Below are 17175 nucleotides of genomic sequence, written 5' to 3'. Positions count from 1 at the left end.
CTTGGAGGAGTGTGAATCCTTCCTGGAAAGACAGGAAATCTCTCCTGGAGGGGTTTGGAATCCTTCCTGGAAAGATTGGAAATCTCCCCTGGAGGTGTGGGAATCTTTTCTGGAGAGATTAGAAATCTCTCCTGGAAGGGTTGGGAATTCTTCCTGGAGAGATTGGAAATCTATCTTGGAGGAATGGGAGTCCTTCCTGAATAAATGGGAATCCTTCCTGGAGAGATTGGAAATCCCTCCTGCAGAGGTGGGAAGTCCTTCCCAGGTGAGATGGGAAATCCTTCCTGAAGGAAGGGGGAAATCATGGGATATTTCCCAGTGGGCACTGCAGCACTCTGAGCCTGTGGAATTACACATCCCAGTGGAACTGGAGCATCCCTGTCTGCAGCCCCTGCCGTGCCCCGTTCCCCCGGGGGCAGGGATCCCTTCCCGCTCTCCTCTGAGCATTCCTCCCCCGTTTCCCACATCCGCTGTCGCTGGCCGCGGGCCCAGCCAGGCTTCCCTCCCTCCCTCCCTGTGAGCTCGACTTTGTCGGGAATGCTTTCCCCGGGCGCTGCGGGATCCCGGAGCTGCCGGAAGGGGCTCTGCCAGCTTCCTGCCTTGGCTGCTCCCGCGGCTCCCTGTGCCAAGCCGGGAGCTCCGCGTGGGAAGCGTTTGTGGCATCGGGATTAACGCCTCGGGGAGGGCTGGGTGGGGCTGCTGGCTGTTGGTTGTGGGTGGGATTTCTCCTCTCCAAGGAAGTAGGAGGTAAAATTAGTTGGGGAAAACGGAATGGACCCTTCCTTGCTCTCTGCTTTGGATGCTGCAGTAGAATGGTGGAATTATTTAGGCTGGAAAAGCCCTCGGACACCCCCGAATTCCCCAGCACTGCCCAGACCACCGCTGCCATGTCCCCAAGTGCCACATGCACAGGGCTGGTAAATCCCCCCAGGGATGGGGACTCCACCCCTGCCAGGGCTGGACAGCCCTTTCCAAGAAGGAATTTTCCCAGTATCCAACCTGGCCCAGCCTGAGGCTGTTCCCCCTCCTCCTGTCCCTGTTCCCTGGGAGCAGATCCCAGCTCCTGGCTCCAGGAATTCAGGGAGTTGTGCAGAGCCAGAAGTTTCCTCCTGATCCCCCTTTTCTCCAGGCTGAGCCCTTTTCCCAGCTCCCTCAGCTGCTCCTGGAGCTCCAGCCCCTTTCCTGGATGCTGGGTTGGGACAGACAGCCACTGGCCCCAGCTCCCTGATCGCAGCATCCCAGAGCAGGAGCAGCCCGGGCTGCAGGTGGGGTGTGGGATGATGCTGTCAGGGATGCAGGGCTGGGATGTGGCTGCCTGCCAAGGGTTTCCATGGAAACAGCAGCTGCTGCAGCAGCACTGCAGTGGGAGGTGCGGGGATGGCTCTGCCGTGGAGCCAGCACAGCAGGGGACACGTGGGGGGAGCTGCTGGTGACACCTGGGCGAGGGTGGGAATGCAGACACACCTGCCAGGGGGGGACAGGACCCAGGAAATGGCTTCCCAATGGGAAAGGGGAGATCTGGGTGGGATATTGGGAAGGAATTCCTCCCTGTGAGGGTGGGGAGGCCCTGGCACAGGGTGCCCAGAGAAGATGTGGCTGCCCCTGCATCCCTGGCAGTGTCCCTGGAGCAGCCTGGGACAGTGGGAGGTGTCCCTGCCCATGGCACAGGTGGGGCTGATGGGATTTAAGGTCCCTCCTCACCCAAGCCATTCCATGATTCTGTGTCCCCAAGAGCCACACACACACGGATTTCAACCCTCCCAGCGATGGGGACTCTGCCAGTCCCTGAGCAGCCTGTGCCAGTAGCTCAGGAATCCATGAATTCCAGGGATTCAGCCCAAGGAGAACAGTGGAACTGCCCCAGTTCTGAGGTGTATCCAAGTGTTTGCCTTCCTCAGCCAGCAGCTCCCATAAGGAATTCCCTGTCCTCCCAAAACCCACATCCCACTGTGCCACCAATTCCTGCCAGATCCTGACTCTGCTTCACTCCCACTTCCCAAAATTCTCCCGTCCCCCTGCTGGGTGCCCTCTGGCTGCAGGGACACTGGGATGGGGACAGGGCTGTCCCTCAGGCTCATGGCTGTTTCTGCTCTCTCCACAGATTCCCTCGATGCCACCAAGGCCAGCAAACTGGTGAGTGACCCCAGCACTTTGTCACCTCTGAGAGGTTTTCATCCCTTCAGGAAGAGCACACGGACACACTTGCATGGGATAAAATGCCCTTGAAAAAGGGAATTTCTCCTAAAACCCATGGGAAACAAGGTGTAAAAAATGTCATTTTCAGCCACTGGCCAGGAATCAGTGGTTTCCTGAGGGATTATCCAGCACAGGTCCTCTGTCACACATTTTGATCTGAGTTCAGCAGCATTCCCTGGCTGCTTCCTCCAAACCCTGACCCTCCTGGAATCCTGGAAAGGACCTCAAAGTCCCTCAGTTCCTGCAGGGAACACCTTCCACTATCCCAGATTGTTCCAAGCCCCATCCAACCTGGCCTTGGGCACTTCCAGAGATCCAGGGGCAGCTCCCCTCTGAGTGCCTTCATCCAGGAGCTCCAGAGGCTCCTGGGACATGGATAGAGATGTGCTGTACCCAAATGTGGGGGACATTTCCCAAGGAATGTGAATCTGGAACGGGTTCCTGTCCTTGGGAATGGCCATACAGGTGTGGGGTAGTGAGGAATTATGGAATTCTGAGGCTGGAAAAGCTCCCTGAGGCCATCAAGTCCAGCAGTTCCCCCAGCACTGCCCAGGTCACCACTCCTGGGACCAGGGATGGAACTGGGTGACCCTGGGACACGGTGGGTGGGTTTGTGTGGTTTGGGGTAGAAACTGGAATTTCCATGGGGATAAACTGGCCCAGCTGGGATGTGGGCAGTGTGAGAAAGGAAATGGTGGGGACAAGGAGCTTCTGTGGCACCTGCAGGGCAGGGCTAGGGCACATTGGAGCCCAGCCTCCTGTGCTGCCATTCCAGATAATTCCCAGGAGTGGGAATTCTGCTCCCCAATGGAGCAGCACCCGGGGGTTCACTGGGCTCAAACCCTGGTGAATATGAGCTCTAGCCAGAGGGGAGGATAGAAATGGATTCCCTGCCCTGTGTCAGAGGGATTTAGGAAGGTTTTTTGGCTTTTCCTGCTGTGTGGGGTGTGATCCATCAACCCCGGCACTGCTGGAGCCTGCTCCATGTGCTCCCTGCCTGATCCTCCTGTTTAATTCCACCCTGGAATTCATTAGAAGACAAAGAGAATATTTAGAAAACCTCAGTGTTCTTGAAATCAGGGAATGGGGATTGTTCTTGGAATTTTTTTGTGCTGCTGATGTGGAGAAGGGGTCAGGACAGGAGAAGCTGCTCCATGAGCAGCTGTGGTCCAGGGCATTCCTGCTGGTTTGTCATGGAATTCTGGAGTGGTTTGGGGTAGGAGGGCCCTTAAAGCCCATCCAGGGACATTTTCCACTATCCCAGGTGGCTCCAAGCCCCATCCAGCCTGGCCTTGGACAGTTCCAGGGATCCAGGGGCAGCCACAGCTTCTCTGGAAATTCTATCCCAGCCCCTCCCCACCCTCACAGAGAGGAATTCCTTCCCAATATCCCACCCATCCCTGCCCCCTGGCAGTGGGAAACCATTCCCCCTTGTCCTCACATCCTCTTCCTCTGCATCCTGGGAGATCCTGCCCCCCCAGTCCCTTTAACCTGTCTTTGCAGTGATTTATTTTGAAATGATTTATTCCCCTTTGCACACGTCCTGAGTCCGTGCTGGGGGTGGGGGACAGGAGGTGACTCCAGAGCAAGGGGGTGACTCCAGGGCTATTTTCTCCTTAATTTACTTCAATTTCCCTGATTCTGTTTCCCCTCCTGCCTTTCCTGCAGCCTGGAGGGGGTTCCTAGGAGAGCCTCCAGGCCTGTCTAACCTTCCTTCTGTTCCCTCCTCACGCAGCGCGGAGCGAAGCCCAAAAAGGTGCTGTTCGTCCCTTCCCCGCGCGCGGCCGCATGCCGGGGCCATCATCACCCTCACTGTCCCCATCCCGCTCCATCCCAGCGCTGCATGGCTGTCCCTGCATGTGCTCCCAGCCAGGGAGGGCACCTGGCTGAGGGTGGTGTCACATCACTGTGGAATCATGGAGTGTTTGGGTGGGAAAAGCCTCCGAGGCCAGCGAGTTCTCAGCGGTGTCCCCGGGTGTCACATCTGCAGGGCTGGGCAGTGCCCCCTGCAATGGGGACTGTCCCCCTGCTCTGGACAGCCTCTTCCAATGTTTTCCAGCTCTTTCCATGAAGGAATTTTCCCACTATCCAGCCTGAATCTCCCCTGGCACAACCTGAGGCCGTTCCCTCACAGATATTTTTATAGCCCCTAAACCCTCCGGTGACTTGGGGACAAGTGGCACCTTCTCAGGGCTGTCCTGTCCATGGGCTCTGGCTCCTCTTGAGCACACTCAAACCCACCTGGATTGTGACAATTACTGAAGGCAAAAATCTTTCGTGCAAGGATGAGCTGAAACTCTAAAGGTCTTGGCAAAGAATCCCAGAATAGTTTGGGTTGGGATGGACATTTAATCCCATCTCGTTCCACACCCCTGCCATGGGCAGGGACACCAAATCATCATTCCCTGCAGGAAATTTGGGGATTTTTTTTCCCCTCTTGGGAATTTTGCCAAGAGAAAAGCCAAGGTGGGCACTGGAGCCATGGGAGAGGAGAGGGGGGTGTTACCTGTGCACCCTTTGGTCCAGATTTGCTTTCCAGCCGCTTCTGTGTTGATTTTGGGGTGGAAGAATGATGCAAAGAGCTCTGTTTGTCCATGGGAAGTCCAAAGGAGAGGAGCAATGTGGAATCTGCCGAGAGCCTGTGGAGAGAGGCCGGGAGCACCTGCCCCCGAGTGTCCCCTCCTTGTGTCCCCCAGATCCAGGGGGCTGCATGTCCCCAAGGCTTCAGGGTCTGTGGATCCCTCATCGTTGTTCTGCAAGCTCTAAGGGACTCTGCTGGGATGGAATTCCTGTTTGGAATCTTGGGTTCTACCTTCCCTGTCCTTGTTCTGGTGGGTTTGCAGCTGCTCCGTGTCCCCGCTGTGTCCTGCTGTCTGCTCGGAGCTGAGGCTGGGATTAGGATCAGGGGATGTGACTGTCACTGTCCTGAGGATCATGGATCTGTCACTGCCATGGGGGTCATGGATCTGTGACTGTCACTGTCCTGAGGATCATGAATCTGTCACTGCCGTGGGGATCAGGGGGTGTGACTGTCACTGTCCTGAGGATCATGGATCTATCACTGCCATGGGGATCAGGGGAATGTGACTGTCACTGTCCTGAGGATCATGGATCTGTCACTGCCGTGGGGATCAGGGGGTGTGACTGTCACTGTCCTGGAGATCTGGATCTGTCACTGCCATGGATCTGTGACTGTGACTGACCTGGCAGTCACAGGGCTGTGACTGTCACTGTCCTGAGGATCCTGGTTGGGTGACAGTCACTGTCCTGAGGATCTGTGACAGTCACTGCCTTGAGCATCTATGAATGTCACTGTCTTGGGGATTGTAGTGACAGTCATTCTCCTGAGGACTGTGGCTCTGTGACTGTCACTGTCCTGGGGATCTGGATCTGTCACTGTCCTGCCCCTCGTCCTGGCCATGCAGGCACACCTCACCCAGGGACGTCCCCATTGAGGGACAGCCCCATGCCAGGCCCTGCTGTCCCCTCACAATTTAACTTTTTCAGCCATTCAGGGCCCTGAGAGTCCCCCCTGCCCCTCGGGCAGCTCCTGCCCCCACACAGGGATGTGCCATCTGGGGGGGGGAGGGGATGACACCTGGATAATGAGAGTAATTAGCGGGTAAATCCTCGTTCAGGAGATTAGGGCGGCTCCTGTGTGTCAAATATAGACTTTAATCATGGGCAGAGCTGCTGCCAGATGGGCCTTGCCCCCTGCTGTGCTCCTTCCCTGTTTTCCATGGATTTGGGAGTGCTGTGGCCTTTGTGGCCTTTGGGTTCTGCTGTTCCCAGGGCTTGGAGCAGGGGCTGCAGGACAGGGCATCCTGTCCCTTGGCTGTGACGCTGTGTTGGGTGTCCTTGTTCTTGGAGCAGGAGGTCCATGCTGTCCTCAGGAGGTGCTGGCCTCTGTCCTGGGCCAGGCTGGCTGGGAAGGACCCCAAAATCTGGTTAAAGAGCAGGAAAAGGGTCTTTCCCAGGTCATTTTTGGGGTGAAGCAGATTGTGCTGTCTTCATCCCCATGAGAATGTGTCTGTGGTGGTGACAGGCCAGTCCCTTCTGCTGCTGCAGTGCTGGGTGACACTGGGTCACGGATGTCACCTGCCAGGGACACGGAGGTGGCAGGGCTGTGATGGGAGCAGGGGGCTGCCAGGGATGCAGGGAAAGGCTCCAGCAAAAGCTCTGCCTCACACGGGGGTGTCAGGGTGTCAGAGTGGGGTCCCACCCACTCTGGAGTCATGGAATTGTGGAATATTTAGGTTGGGAAAGCCCTCTGAGACCTCAGAGTCCAACTGTTCCCCTGGCACTGCCAAGGCCGTGTCCCCAAGTGCCACATCCACAGGTGGCATGTGCTGGTGCTGTAACCCTGCTGTTAAATCCTGTCCTGCTACCTCAGGTCACCTGTCCCCTGCAGCTGCAGCCAGTTTGATCCTGGGATTGTCCCTCAGATGATCAGGTTTGTCCCTCTGCAGTGACATCCCCGTTCTTTCATCCTCCCAGCGGCATTCCATGTGCCAGGGCTGGATTTCTGCTGTGCCCTGGGGCTGGGCCCTCTCTGCTGGGCACCTGCTCCCATCCCATCCCAGAGTGACCCGTCAGTGGCTGGGTCACTGGCTGGGTGTTATCCCGGTGCTATCCCAGTGTTATCCCAGTGTTATCCCAGTCTCTGTGCAGGAGCAGCCAGGTCAGTGTCCAGGTGTTATCCCGGTGTTATCCCAGTCTCTGTGCAGGAGTGGCTGGGTCAGTATCCCGGTGTTATCCTCCTCTCTGTGCAGGAGTAGCCAGCTCAGTGTGCGGTTGTTATCCTGGTGGTATCCTGGTGTTATCCTGCTCTCTGTGCAGGAGTAGCCAGCTCAGCGTCCAGTTGTTATCCTGGTGTTATCCCGGTGTTATCCCAGTCTCCATGCAGGAGCAGCCAGATTGGTGTCTGGGTGTTATCCTGGTGTTATCGTGGTGTTATCCTGGTCTTCATGCAGGAGCAGCCTGGTCAGTGTCTGGGTGTTATCGTGGTGTTATCTTGGTCTCCATGCAGGAGTGGTGGGGTCAGTGTCTGGTTGTTATCCCGGTGTTATCCCGGTCTCCGTGCAGGAGCAGCCGGGTCAGTGTCCGGGTGTTATCCCGGTGTAATCCTGGTCTCCGTGCAGGAGCAGCCAGGTTGGTATCTGGGTGTTATCCTGGTGTTATTCTGGTGTTATTCCGGTGTTATCCTGGTCTCCGTGCAGGAGCAGCCAGGTTGGTGTCTGGGTGTTATCCCGGTGTTATCCTGGTCTCCATGCAGGAGCAGCCCGGTTGGTGTCCGGGTGTTATCCCGGTATTATCCCGGTGTTATCCCGGTGTTATCCCGGTCTTCATGCAGGAGCAGCCTGGTCAGTGTCTGGGTGTTATCGTGGTGTTATCCCGGTCTCCATGCAGGAGTGGTGGGGTCAGTGTCTGGTTGTTATCCTGGTGTTATCCCGGTCTCCGTGCAGGAGCAGCCAGGTTGGTATCTGGGTGTTATCCTGGTGTTATTCTGGTGTTATTCCGGTGTTATCCTGGTCTCCATGCAGGAGTGGTGGGGTCAGTGTCTGGTTGTTATCCCGGTGTTATCCCGGTCTCCATGCAGGAGCAGCCAGGTTGGTATCTGGTTGTTATCCCAGTGTTATCCCGGTGTTATCCCGGTCTCCGTGCAGGAGCAGCTGGCCCATTCCAGCCTGGAGCAGGTCCCAGCTGCTCTGTTGAGCGCAGAGGGGCCACCCCAAGCCTCGTTAATCCTTTAAAGGAACGGATAAATCTGATCAGCTCCAAAACCCCACCTCACCCCAGCTGCCCAGACCGTGTCCCATGGCACGGCCTGGATGAACCCAGGGCTGATGTCCCGGGCCCTGCTGTTCCTTGGGCTGGGTGACACCCCTGTGGCAGCTCTTCGTGTCCCCAAGGGAGCCTGTGGGGATTATTTTGATGTGACCCTCTGGGGCCAGGAGCTGAGCAGCATCTGGTGCTGCAAACAGATGACTCCATGGAAAAGAGTTGGAGTTTACCCTGGCATCTCCTCTCCAATCCTCCCAAGAGCCAGGAATTCTCCCATCTGTGGTGGTGCCACAAGCTCCTTCTCATGGATTTAGGATAAAAAAACCTCCCTTACCCATCCCTGAGGCGTTTCAGGGACAGTCCAAAGCAGCTGACACCATTTCCCTGGGGTTAAATTGCATTTTCTCCCTGCTGCTGCATTTACTGGATCTTTGTGTGGGAAGAGTTGATATGTTCCGGATTTAGGGAGCAGAGCTGTGTGTGAGGAGAGGAGCTGGTTCATTAGAGCAGCTCTAATACCCATAATTATCTTAAACTTAAATCCATGTGAGCCTGCATGTGGCTCCTCCAGAGATGGACAAAGCACTGGGATCATTCAGGGGCTTAAAGCCACAGATCCAGGATGATTTCATCTGGAAATGCTTCACAAGGGGTTCCTGTTTTGGGGGCTGGTGGGAATGGGAGGGAGATTCTGTTGGAGCGTTGGAATGGATTTGAATGATCCCAAAAGCTGGGCCTGTGTCAACTCCGGCTCCTGAAGGGGTTTGTGGTGCTCAGGCTGGTGGAGTTTGGGGTTTCTTTGTTGAGAGATGCAATTCCAGTTCCCAAAAACGTCCCTTGGGAATGCTGCCCTGCCCCCAGCGCCTGCCAGCAGCCAGAGGGAGCTGCAGGAGAGGCGATCATGGAATGGGTTGGGTTAGAGGGGACCTTAAACCCATCCAGGGACACCTCCTACTGTCCCAGGTGGCTCCAACCCCAGTGTCCAGCCTGGCCTTGGGCACTGCCAGGGATCCAGGGCAGCCACAGCTAATCTGGGAATTCCAGCCGGGCCCCTGCCCACCCTCCCAGCCAGCAATTCCTTGCCAAGATCCCAGCCCAATCTCCCCTTTCCCAGTGGGAGCCATTCCCTGGCTCCTGTCCCTCTGTCCCTTGCCCCCAGTCCCTTTCCAGCTCTCCTGGAGCCCCTTCAGGCTCTGGAAGGGGCTCTGAGAATTCTTTAGAGCTTTTCCCTCTCCAAGGGAACATTCCCAGCTCTCCCAGAGCAGAAGGGCTCCAGAATTATGGAATGGTTTGGATGGGAAGGGACCTTCCAGTTCCATCCCTTGCCACGGGCAAGGACACCTCCCACTATCCCAGGCTGTTCCAAACTCCATCCAGCCTGGCCTTGGACATTTCCCCCAGCCCTGATTCCCTGATCCAGGGGTTTTTCAGGAATCACATCCCAGCACAGATCAGTTGGACACAGGATGTCCCCAGCATGACATCCTCGAGGGGCTGCTCCCAGGGAATGTCAAAGAGGCCTTTAAATGCTTTTTCCTGGAGATTGGCAGGATTGTGCTGAGGGACTGGAAATACTGGAGGTAAAATTCCCTCTGTGTGTGGAGGTTTGGGTGTGAGCCTGGGGCACCCTGAGCTCCTCTCCCCTCATAGTGGGGGAATTTTGGAAAATAACACAGTTGGAATGGGAGCTGGGTGAGTCTGTGTTCATGTTACATAATATAATAATCATATCATAGATGGGATTTAAGATCTGTGCATGCAAAGGAAGCTGCTGTCCTGCTCTCCAGCACTCCATGGGGCAGGACATGGATTCATGGAGAGTTTGGAGATGGTGCTTGGTGACATCCTGTGGGTTCCCCGCAGAGTTCTTGTCCAGGGACAACGGGAATGCCGGGCAGGAATTGTGGGAATGGTCCTGGCAGGGCAGTGAGGCTCAAGACACCACCATGAGTGGCATTTTTAGGGCAGGGATTTTGGGGTAGGGGCTCTCCGAGGCCCGGGGGGATCTCTCCGCACCCTCTGCCGTGCGGGGCTGCCCTGAGCTCCCGGCAGTCCGCCCGTGTCGGCTGGAGGTGCGGAGCTGGCGCTGGATGGCAGCGCGGCAAGATGATCCCTCTGTCCATCTGTCCATCCCTCCGGGCTCGGCGCCGTCCATCTGTCCATCCGGGCTCCGCTCCGTCCGTCTGTCCGCTCCCGGGGGATTTGCCCGGCGCTCGCAGCCGCCGGCGCGGGGCGGGTTTGGCTGCGGGCACCGCGGGGATACCGAGCGCAGCCACGGAGCCGCCAGCCCCGCGGAGCATCGGGGTGGCACCCGGGGGGCTGTCCCGGGGGGCTCCGAGCCGCTGAGACCCCCCCGTCCCCTCCCCGAGCGCAGCATCACATCCTCAGCACCATCCTCATCCCCATCCTCATCCGCACGCCGCCCGGCTCGGTGCAGCGCCCGGCGGTGCGGCCCCTCCGCGGTGATGTCATGAGCCGCCGGGGCGGTGGTTGGAGCCACCGGCGGAGCGGGGACGAGCGGCCGCGGCCGGGGGGGGCTGCCCTGGACCCCCTGAGCCCCCGCCGAGCCCCCGGGCAGGACGTGGCGAGCGGCCGGCGGCGGCCGCGGCCATTTGCCGTGTCCGGCCGTGCTGACTGACCCGCTGCTCCGTCTCCTCCCGCTCCGGCCGTCCCTGCGCGACGATGAGGCAGGCCCCGGCCACACGCAAGGTACGGTCCGCGCCCGCATCCCCCGGCATCGCATCCCCGCTTCCCAGCCGCCTCCTCGCTGGTTTTCCCCCGTTTTCCCCGTGTTGATGCTGCCGGGCTGTAATTGGGAGCGTGACGGGCTCGGGGAGGAGGGGGGCGGTGGGTGAGCATCGGTTCATGGCTGGCTTTGCCTTCCGAGCTCCCGGAGTCCCCTCTCCGTGTCACCCGGCCAATGCAGCGGCTCTGCGGCTCTGCCGGGGCCCTGTCCCCGCTGCCGGTGCCATCCCCTCTGCCTGGGGGTGTCAGTGCTGTCCCTGCTGCCTGTGTTGTCCCTGCTGCCGGTGCCATCCCCACTCCAGGGGTGCCAGTGCCATCCCTGCTGCCGTCCCTGTTCCCCACAGCTGATGCCATCCCCACTCCAGGGGTGCCAGTGCCATCCCTGCTGCTGTCCCTGTCCCCACAGCCTGAGAGTGTCAGTGCTGTTCCTGCTCCCGGTGCCATCCCCGCTTCCAGTGCCACTGGTGCCCACCCTGGGGAAGCTGCGTGCCCACAATCCCGGTTTTCCTGCCAGCCACGCTGTTCAGCATTCCCAGAGGCTGGCAGTACCCAAGTCCCTGCCAGGCTGCCATTCCCGCAGGTGACAGCGCGGGCACTGGCCTATATGTTTATTTTTAGTGTAACCACGATGTCACTGCTCAGCTTAAAGAGAAATCCTGGGAATTTCTGGCTGATGGCAGGGAATAGACCCCAGCTGGGCCAGCCAGGCCAGTACCTGGCAGTAAATGTTCCTGGTTTACCCCTGCACCTCCCGGAGCTCAGACACCGACGCTCCTCGTCACGTGGCCCTGTTAATCCTCTTCCCCATGGAAAGTTTCACGGATGCTGCTTTGCCTCTGCCCTGTTGGAGCGGGGAGTGGGGGCTGCTGGTGTTCAGCCCCAAGCCTGGATTCCATCCTGCTCTTCCTGTTGCTCCTCTCCTCACCTATGGAATCACACCTGTGAGACCAGGCACCTGCTGGGTGGTGCTGGTTGTTTAAAAGGCAGAATTGCCAGCAGTATCCCAGGGAACCACACCCTGAGGAGCTCATCCAGGGGCTGAGACTCAGCTCCAGCAGAGGGGAGGTGTCTCCAAGGGGCTAAATTCCTGGGGATGGAGTGGGATGGCATCGGCATGGACCAGCACCGGATCAGTGTCTGGGCATCACCCCTGGCACTGCCTGCCCCACTCAGGAGCTGCTGCCAATCGGAATCCTCCTGGAAACTCTGGGAATCCTCCACAGCAGCAGCCACAGTCTGTGAAGTTCAGGCTTGAAGCCTTAAAACTTAATCCAGGAGAAGGCTCCAGTGGCACCTCCCTTGTCCTGCCTGCTGGAAGGTGACATTCACACATTCCTGCTCATCCATCCAGCACTCGCTGCTCCTGCCTGGATCGGGATTCCCACACCTGGAATGGGACCAAATCAGGAGGGACTTGTGGGACCCCCACCTTCAGCAGGCAATGCTGACCCCACCACAGTCAGTCCTTGGGATCCAGGAGGATTTTTCCAGAGTTGCTGCTGCCAGAAGCCGAGTCCATCTCGGAGCGCGCCAGTTTGGAGCCCCCAGCACTCCCCTGGGAGCAGAGGTTTTGTAATTCCATCAAATATTAATGCAGCAGCATTACACAGCAGAGCCCAGAACCTCCAGTGGAGCATCCATCCCCATCCATCCATCCATCCACCCCCAGCGGGGAGGTCGGAGCATCCTGGATCCAGGAGAGTCCAGGTGGGGCTGGAGCCTCTGTTCCCAGTGCTGGCACGATGGCAGACACCAGAAAATCCCTGTCCCATCCTGGTCACCGACTTTCCCAGAGCCCAGGGATGACTGGCTGGGGACAGATGGTGCCACCACGGAGGGGAGCCTGGCCATCCCCCATTCCTGATGGAGAGAGCAGCTGGAGCATCCCTTTGCCACGGACCCCAGGGGTCTTGGAGCTCCAGCTTTCAGTGGTCATCACATGGAGGGGATCAGAACTCCGAAGGATGCACGAAGCAGGATTATTCCCTGTCATTCCACATGGCTTTAGGGACGGTTACCAGGAGGCTTCTTCCTGTTTTTAGAGTTTGGTGTGGTTTGAATCAGGGTTTGAGTTGATGTCCCCCACCCCATAGCCAGGACGAGGCTCAGTGTCCCTCAGTTCAGGGCTTGGTGTCCCCCAGGACATGGCTCAGTGTCTCCTGGGACAGGCATCAGTGTTCCCCAGGGAAGGATTTGGTGTCCCCAGGACAGGACTCAGTCATTTCAGGTGACATTTCCCCATGTCCAAGGACTCTGTGGTCAGTGTGGGGCCCTCCAGCCCTGCCCCACTCCTGACTCCCCCCACCTGTGGAATTCCTGAAGAAGACATTTTCCAAGTGTTTCCCAGATTTTGTTGCTGCTCCACGTTGCTTAGTTGGACTTCAGGATGATGCTGGAGAGCTCCTGAAGTGCATCCTGAGGGTTTCACCTGAGGGTCTGGAACTTTTGCTGCTGTAATTCCATTTTCCTGACCAATTTGGTCATGCAGGAGATGTCACTGAAGATGGGAATGTCTTTCCTCGGGATTGACATGGGAATAGGCTGGAAGTGAGCAGAGCAGGATTTAGCTGAAGCAATGCCAGAGGTGATGGGAAGTTTGGAAGTGCAAACACATCAGGTTAATATTGAAAACAGGGAAATAGAGCTCCAAGGTTCCTGAGGCCTTGGGAGGGAACACGGCTGTGCTGGAGATCAGCTGGAGCTGCTGGTCCCTGGTGGGCTCCGTGTGCCTCATGTCCCCATCCTGGACGTGGGATCATGTGGCAGTGCCATTATCCATCTGTTCTGCTCCTGTTTATTCCCAGCTGGGATTAGGTCATGGAATCAGAAATGAGGGAGAGCATGGAAGTGCTCCAAGGCTGCAGCTGGACAGATGTTGTGGACCAGCCTGGTCACTCCTCATTTTCCATCCATTAGGGATTGTTTCTAAGGGGAAAAATACTAAATAATTTCATATTTGTCCCTGTTCCAGGCTGGGCCCTGTGGCCTCCCCTCCCTGAGCTGCTGGGAGCTGCTGCATGTGCATGGAGGGGTGCGGGGGGGTCCTGCCCCAAAATCACGGATGATTTAATTCCAACCATGAAATGAAAAGTTGGGAGTGTGGGATCAGCTCTGTGGTGTCCTTGGAATTTCTGGTTAGACAAAGCAGAGCCTGGGGGCTCTAGGGCAGCTGGTCCAGGGTGCTCTGGGCCCTTTGGAAAACCAGAGAGATGAGGAGAGGAGAAAACTCATGTTTAAGATTAAATCCTTTCCATCTCCTACTCTGGGGGTCTCTGGGAAAGGCGTGGGAGGTCAAACCCCCCGTGCCCATGGAGCCTGGAATGCCCAGCCAACCTGAACCAGGCTTTGCCTCTGAAGACCAAAATTCCTTGGAAATTTGGTGGATCTGCCCTGGGCTGTCTGTAGGGTCGGGCTGGGGGTTCAGGATGTGCCCTCTGTCCCCAGCTCTGTCCCTACACTAGGCTGGAGGGGCGGGGACTGGGCTTGGGGGTGACCAAGGGCTGTGCTGGCTCTGGGCTCTGCTGCTGTGGTCCCATGGGAGCTGTGCCAGGGGGTCCCACGGGATCTCTGCCCGTGGAGCAGGTTAATGAGCCCCCAGGCTAACGAGGCCGCACGCACCCGGTGCCGCTGGGCACGCTAACGATGCCGGGCACACTAACGATGCCGTGCTGTCTTTTGTCTCCTTTCCCTGCTCCGCTGCTCTGGCCGCCGCCGGCTGTTCTCTGCTCCTCTGTCCCTGTGTGACTGTCTGTCCTCTCTGCTTCCGCTCCCGCTGCCCTCCAGAGCACCGCCCGCCGACCCAAGGTGAGCAGCCACGGTGGGGCACCGAGCGCGGGGGGCACCGACGGCCCCGGGGGTGCCAGCGCCACTCAGAGCATCGGGTGTCAACCCCATCACAAGCATGGACCACTGGGTGCCAACAGGATCCATTGGCCCCACTCACACATGGGCCATTGGGTGCCAGCCCCACTCACACATGGGCCATTGGGTGCCAGCCACACTCACACACAACCCATTGAGTGCCAACACCATCTCAAACACGGTGCATTAAGTACCAACCCCACTCAAACATGAGCTGTTGGGTCCCAGCCCCACCCAAACATGATGCATTTGTTGCCAACACCATTCAAACATGATCCATTCATTGCCAATCCAGCTCAAACATGATCCATTGGTTCCCAATCCCACCCAAACGTGATCTGTTGGGTTCCAGCCCCACCCAAACATGATCCATTGGGTGCCAACACCACCCAGACATGATTATTCATTGCCAGCCCCACTCAAACGTGGCCATTCTTGTGGATGCCAACGCAAACATGATCAGTTGGGTGCCAACCTCACTCGAACAATTCTCTGAGTGCCAACCCCACTCACAATCTATTCTTTGCCAGTCCCACTCAAACATGATCTGTTGGGTGCCAATCCCACCACAGGCACGATCCATTTGATACCAACCCCATTCAAACACAATCCACTGGGTGCCAGCCCCACCCAGACATGATCCACTGGTGGCCAACCCCACTCAAACATAGTCCATTGGGTGCCAACCCCACTGAAACATGATCCACTGGTGTCCAACCCCACTCAAACATAGTCCATTGGGTGCCAACCCCACTCAAACATGGTCTGTTGGGTGCCAACCCCACTCAAACATGGTCCATTGGGTGCCAACCCCACTCAAACATGGTCTGTTGGGTGCCAATCCCACCACAGACACGATCTATTTGATACCAACCCTTCAACCCCAACCATTCAGATACAATCCACTGGGTGCCAGCCCCACCCAGACATGATCCACTGGTGGCCAACCCCACTCAAACATGGTCCACTGGGTGCCAACCCCACTCAAACATGGCCATTCTTGTGGATGCCAACTCAAACATGATCCACTGGTGGCCAACCCCACTCAAACCCGACCCCTTGGTTCCCAACCCCACTGTTGTCCTTCCACCTCATTGTGCAGAGCCCAGAGGAGCTCACGACGGTGATGGACTCCTCTGGAGCAGGTCCAGATCCTTGGGGACCCTCTCCCAGGATGGAACAGCGTGAAATCCATGTGGCAGTGCCCAGGCTGTGCCAGGGGTTCCCTGTGGGGGCTGCTGCTCCCTGACTGTCCCAGTTTATGCCAGGATTTGGGATCTGAGTTCAGATGGGATCTGAGTGGGATCTGGGAGATCAGATCAGTGGGATCTGAGAGAGCCTGAGGTGGATCTGAGAGAGCCTGAGGTGGATCTGAGTGGGATCTGGGAGAGCCTGAGGTGGATCTGAGAGAACCTGAGGTGTCAGGCAGGGCTCTGTGGTCCCACCTGGCCCTCGGGGGCTGCTCCAGCCAGCAGCATTCACCTTGGGAAGGGACTTGTGGCTTGAAGGGAGGAAATGTGGGAGAGAAATCTTTAAAGATTGAGTTTGGAAGTGGAGAACTCTCCTGCAGGGAGGGCTCCATCCTCAGCAGATGCTTCCAGCCCCAGGCAGGGGTGGGTTCCATCAGCCCCAGGGCTCTGGGATCCTGCCATTCCCTGGCTTTGGGTGGTTCTTGTTGATGTCTCTGCAGGGATGTCCCGTGGGACCTCCTGCTCCTTTGGCCTCACACCTGCGCTGGGCAGGGAGGTGGAGTTGGGATCCTGGAATCATGGAATGGGTTGGGTTGGAAGGGACCCAAAGCCCATCCAGCTCCACCCAGGAACACCTCCCACTCTCCCTGGTGGGTCTGAGCCCCATCCAGCCTGGCTTTGGACACTTCCCGGGGTGTGGCAGCCACAGCTTCTCTGGGAAACATGTGCCCTCACAGCCTGGAATTCCTTCCCAATATCCCATCTAACTGTGGGGGATCTGTGACCCCAAAAGCACCAGGAGCAGAAATCATCTTTGTTTTGAGCTGTATCTGGAAGAAGCACATGGGGCTTGGTGTCACCCAGAAATTCCCTGTTTTCTGTGCCTGGGAGAGCTGGGATCATCCCAGGAGGGCAGGCTGGGCCTCTCCAAGGGGTGCTGGACTTGCTGCAGTTGAGTTAACTCAGATTTGCCTCCATTTTTGGGAAAATAAGGGCAGAGGGTGAATGTTTCTCTTTCTCAGCTGTACCCGTGGGTGAAACCACACACTTGGTGAACCCTCAAGGCACCAAAAATCCCATTTCTAGAAATAAAATCAAGTTAGGAAATTTAATTTAGACAGTAAGAGGTGAGTAGTCCAGAAATAGGGTCCATGAGGTGACCAGTGGGAGCCTGGGGTGCTTCCCTCGCCCCTTTTCCCACTGCCTGGCCTCAGATAGTGATTAATTAACAGCCTCATAAGTGCTAATGAAGCAGCACCAGGCCCCACTGGCCTCTGGGAACTCACTCCTTGTTGATTTTCTGGTTTCTCCCCTAAAACTGAGTTCTCATCTTGGTGGGTTTGGAGGTTTTGCTGTCAAACCTTCTGGAGCTGGGAGATGGAATCCTGGAGTGGTTTGG

At 57.3% G+C, this 17175-nt stretch overlaps 1 protein-coding gene across 2 annotated transcripts in view; it reads left to right on the top strand.

The window, feature by feature from the left end:
* Positions 1 to 17175, top strand: part of DCTN1 (dynactin subunit 1) — a 55261-nt gene that overhangs the window by 20592 nt on the left and 17494 nt on the right. Inside the window, exons 4-5 of one of the 2 annotated variants that reach the window (XM_084204304.1) lie at positions 2102 to 2133; positions 14509 to 14529. In XM_084204304.1, coding sequence (XP_084060430.1) covers positions 2102 to 2133; positions 14509 to 14529 — 53 coding nt within the window. The remainder of the gene's footprint in view (positions 1 to 2101; positions 2134 to 14508; positions 14530 to 17175) is intronic. The other variant, XM_084204305.1, reaches the window with a different exon arrangement.

The sequence above is a fragment of the Fringilla coelebs genome (genome assembly GCF_963513975.1).
Source record: "Fringilla coelebs genome assembly, chromosome: 4".
Lineage (NCBI taxonomy): Eukaryota > Metazoa > Chordata > Aves > Passeriformes > Fringillidae > Fringilla > Fringilla coelebs.
This window is presented reverse-complemented; position numbering and strand designations above follow the sequence as displayed.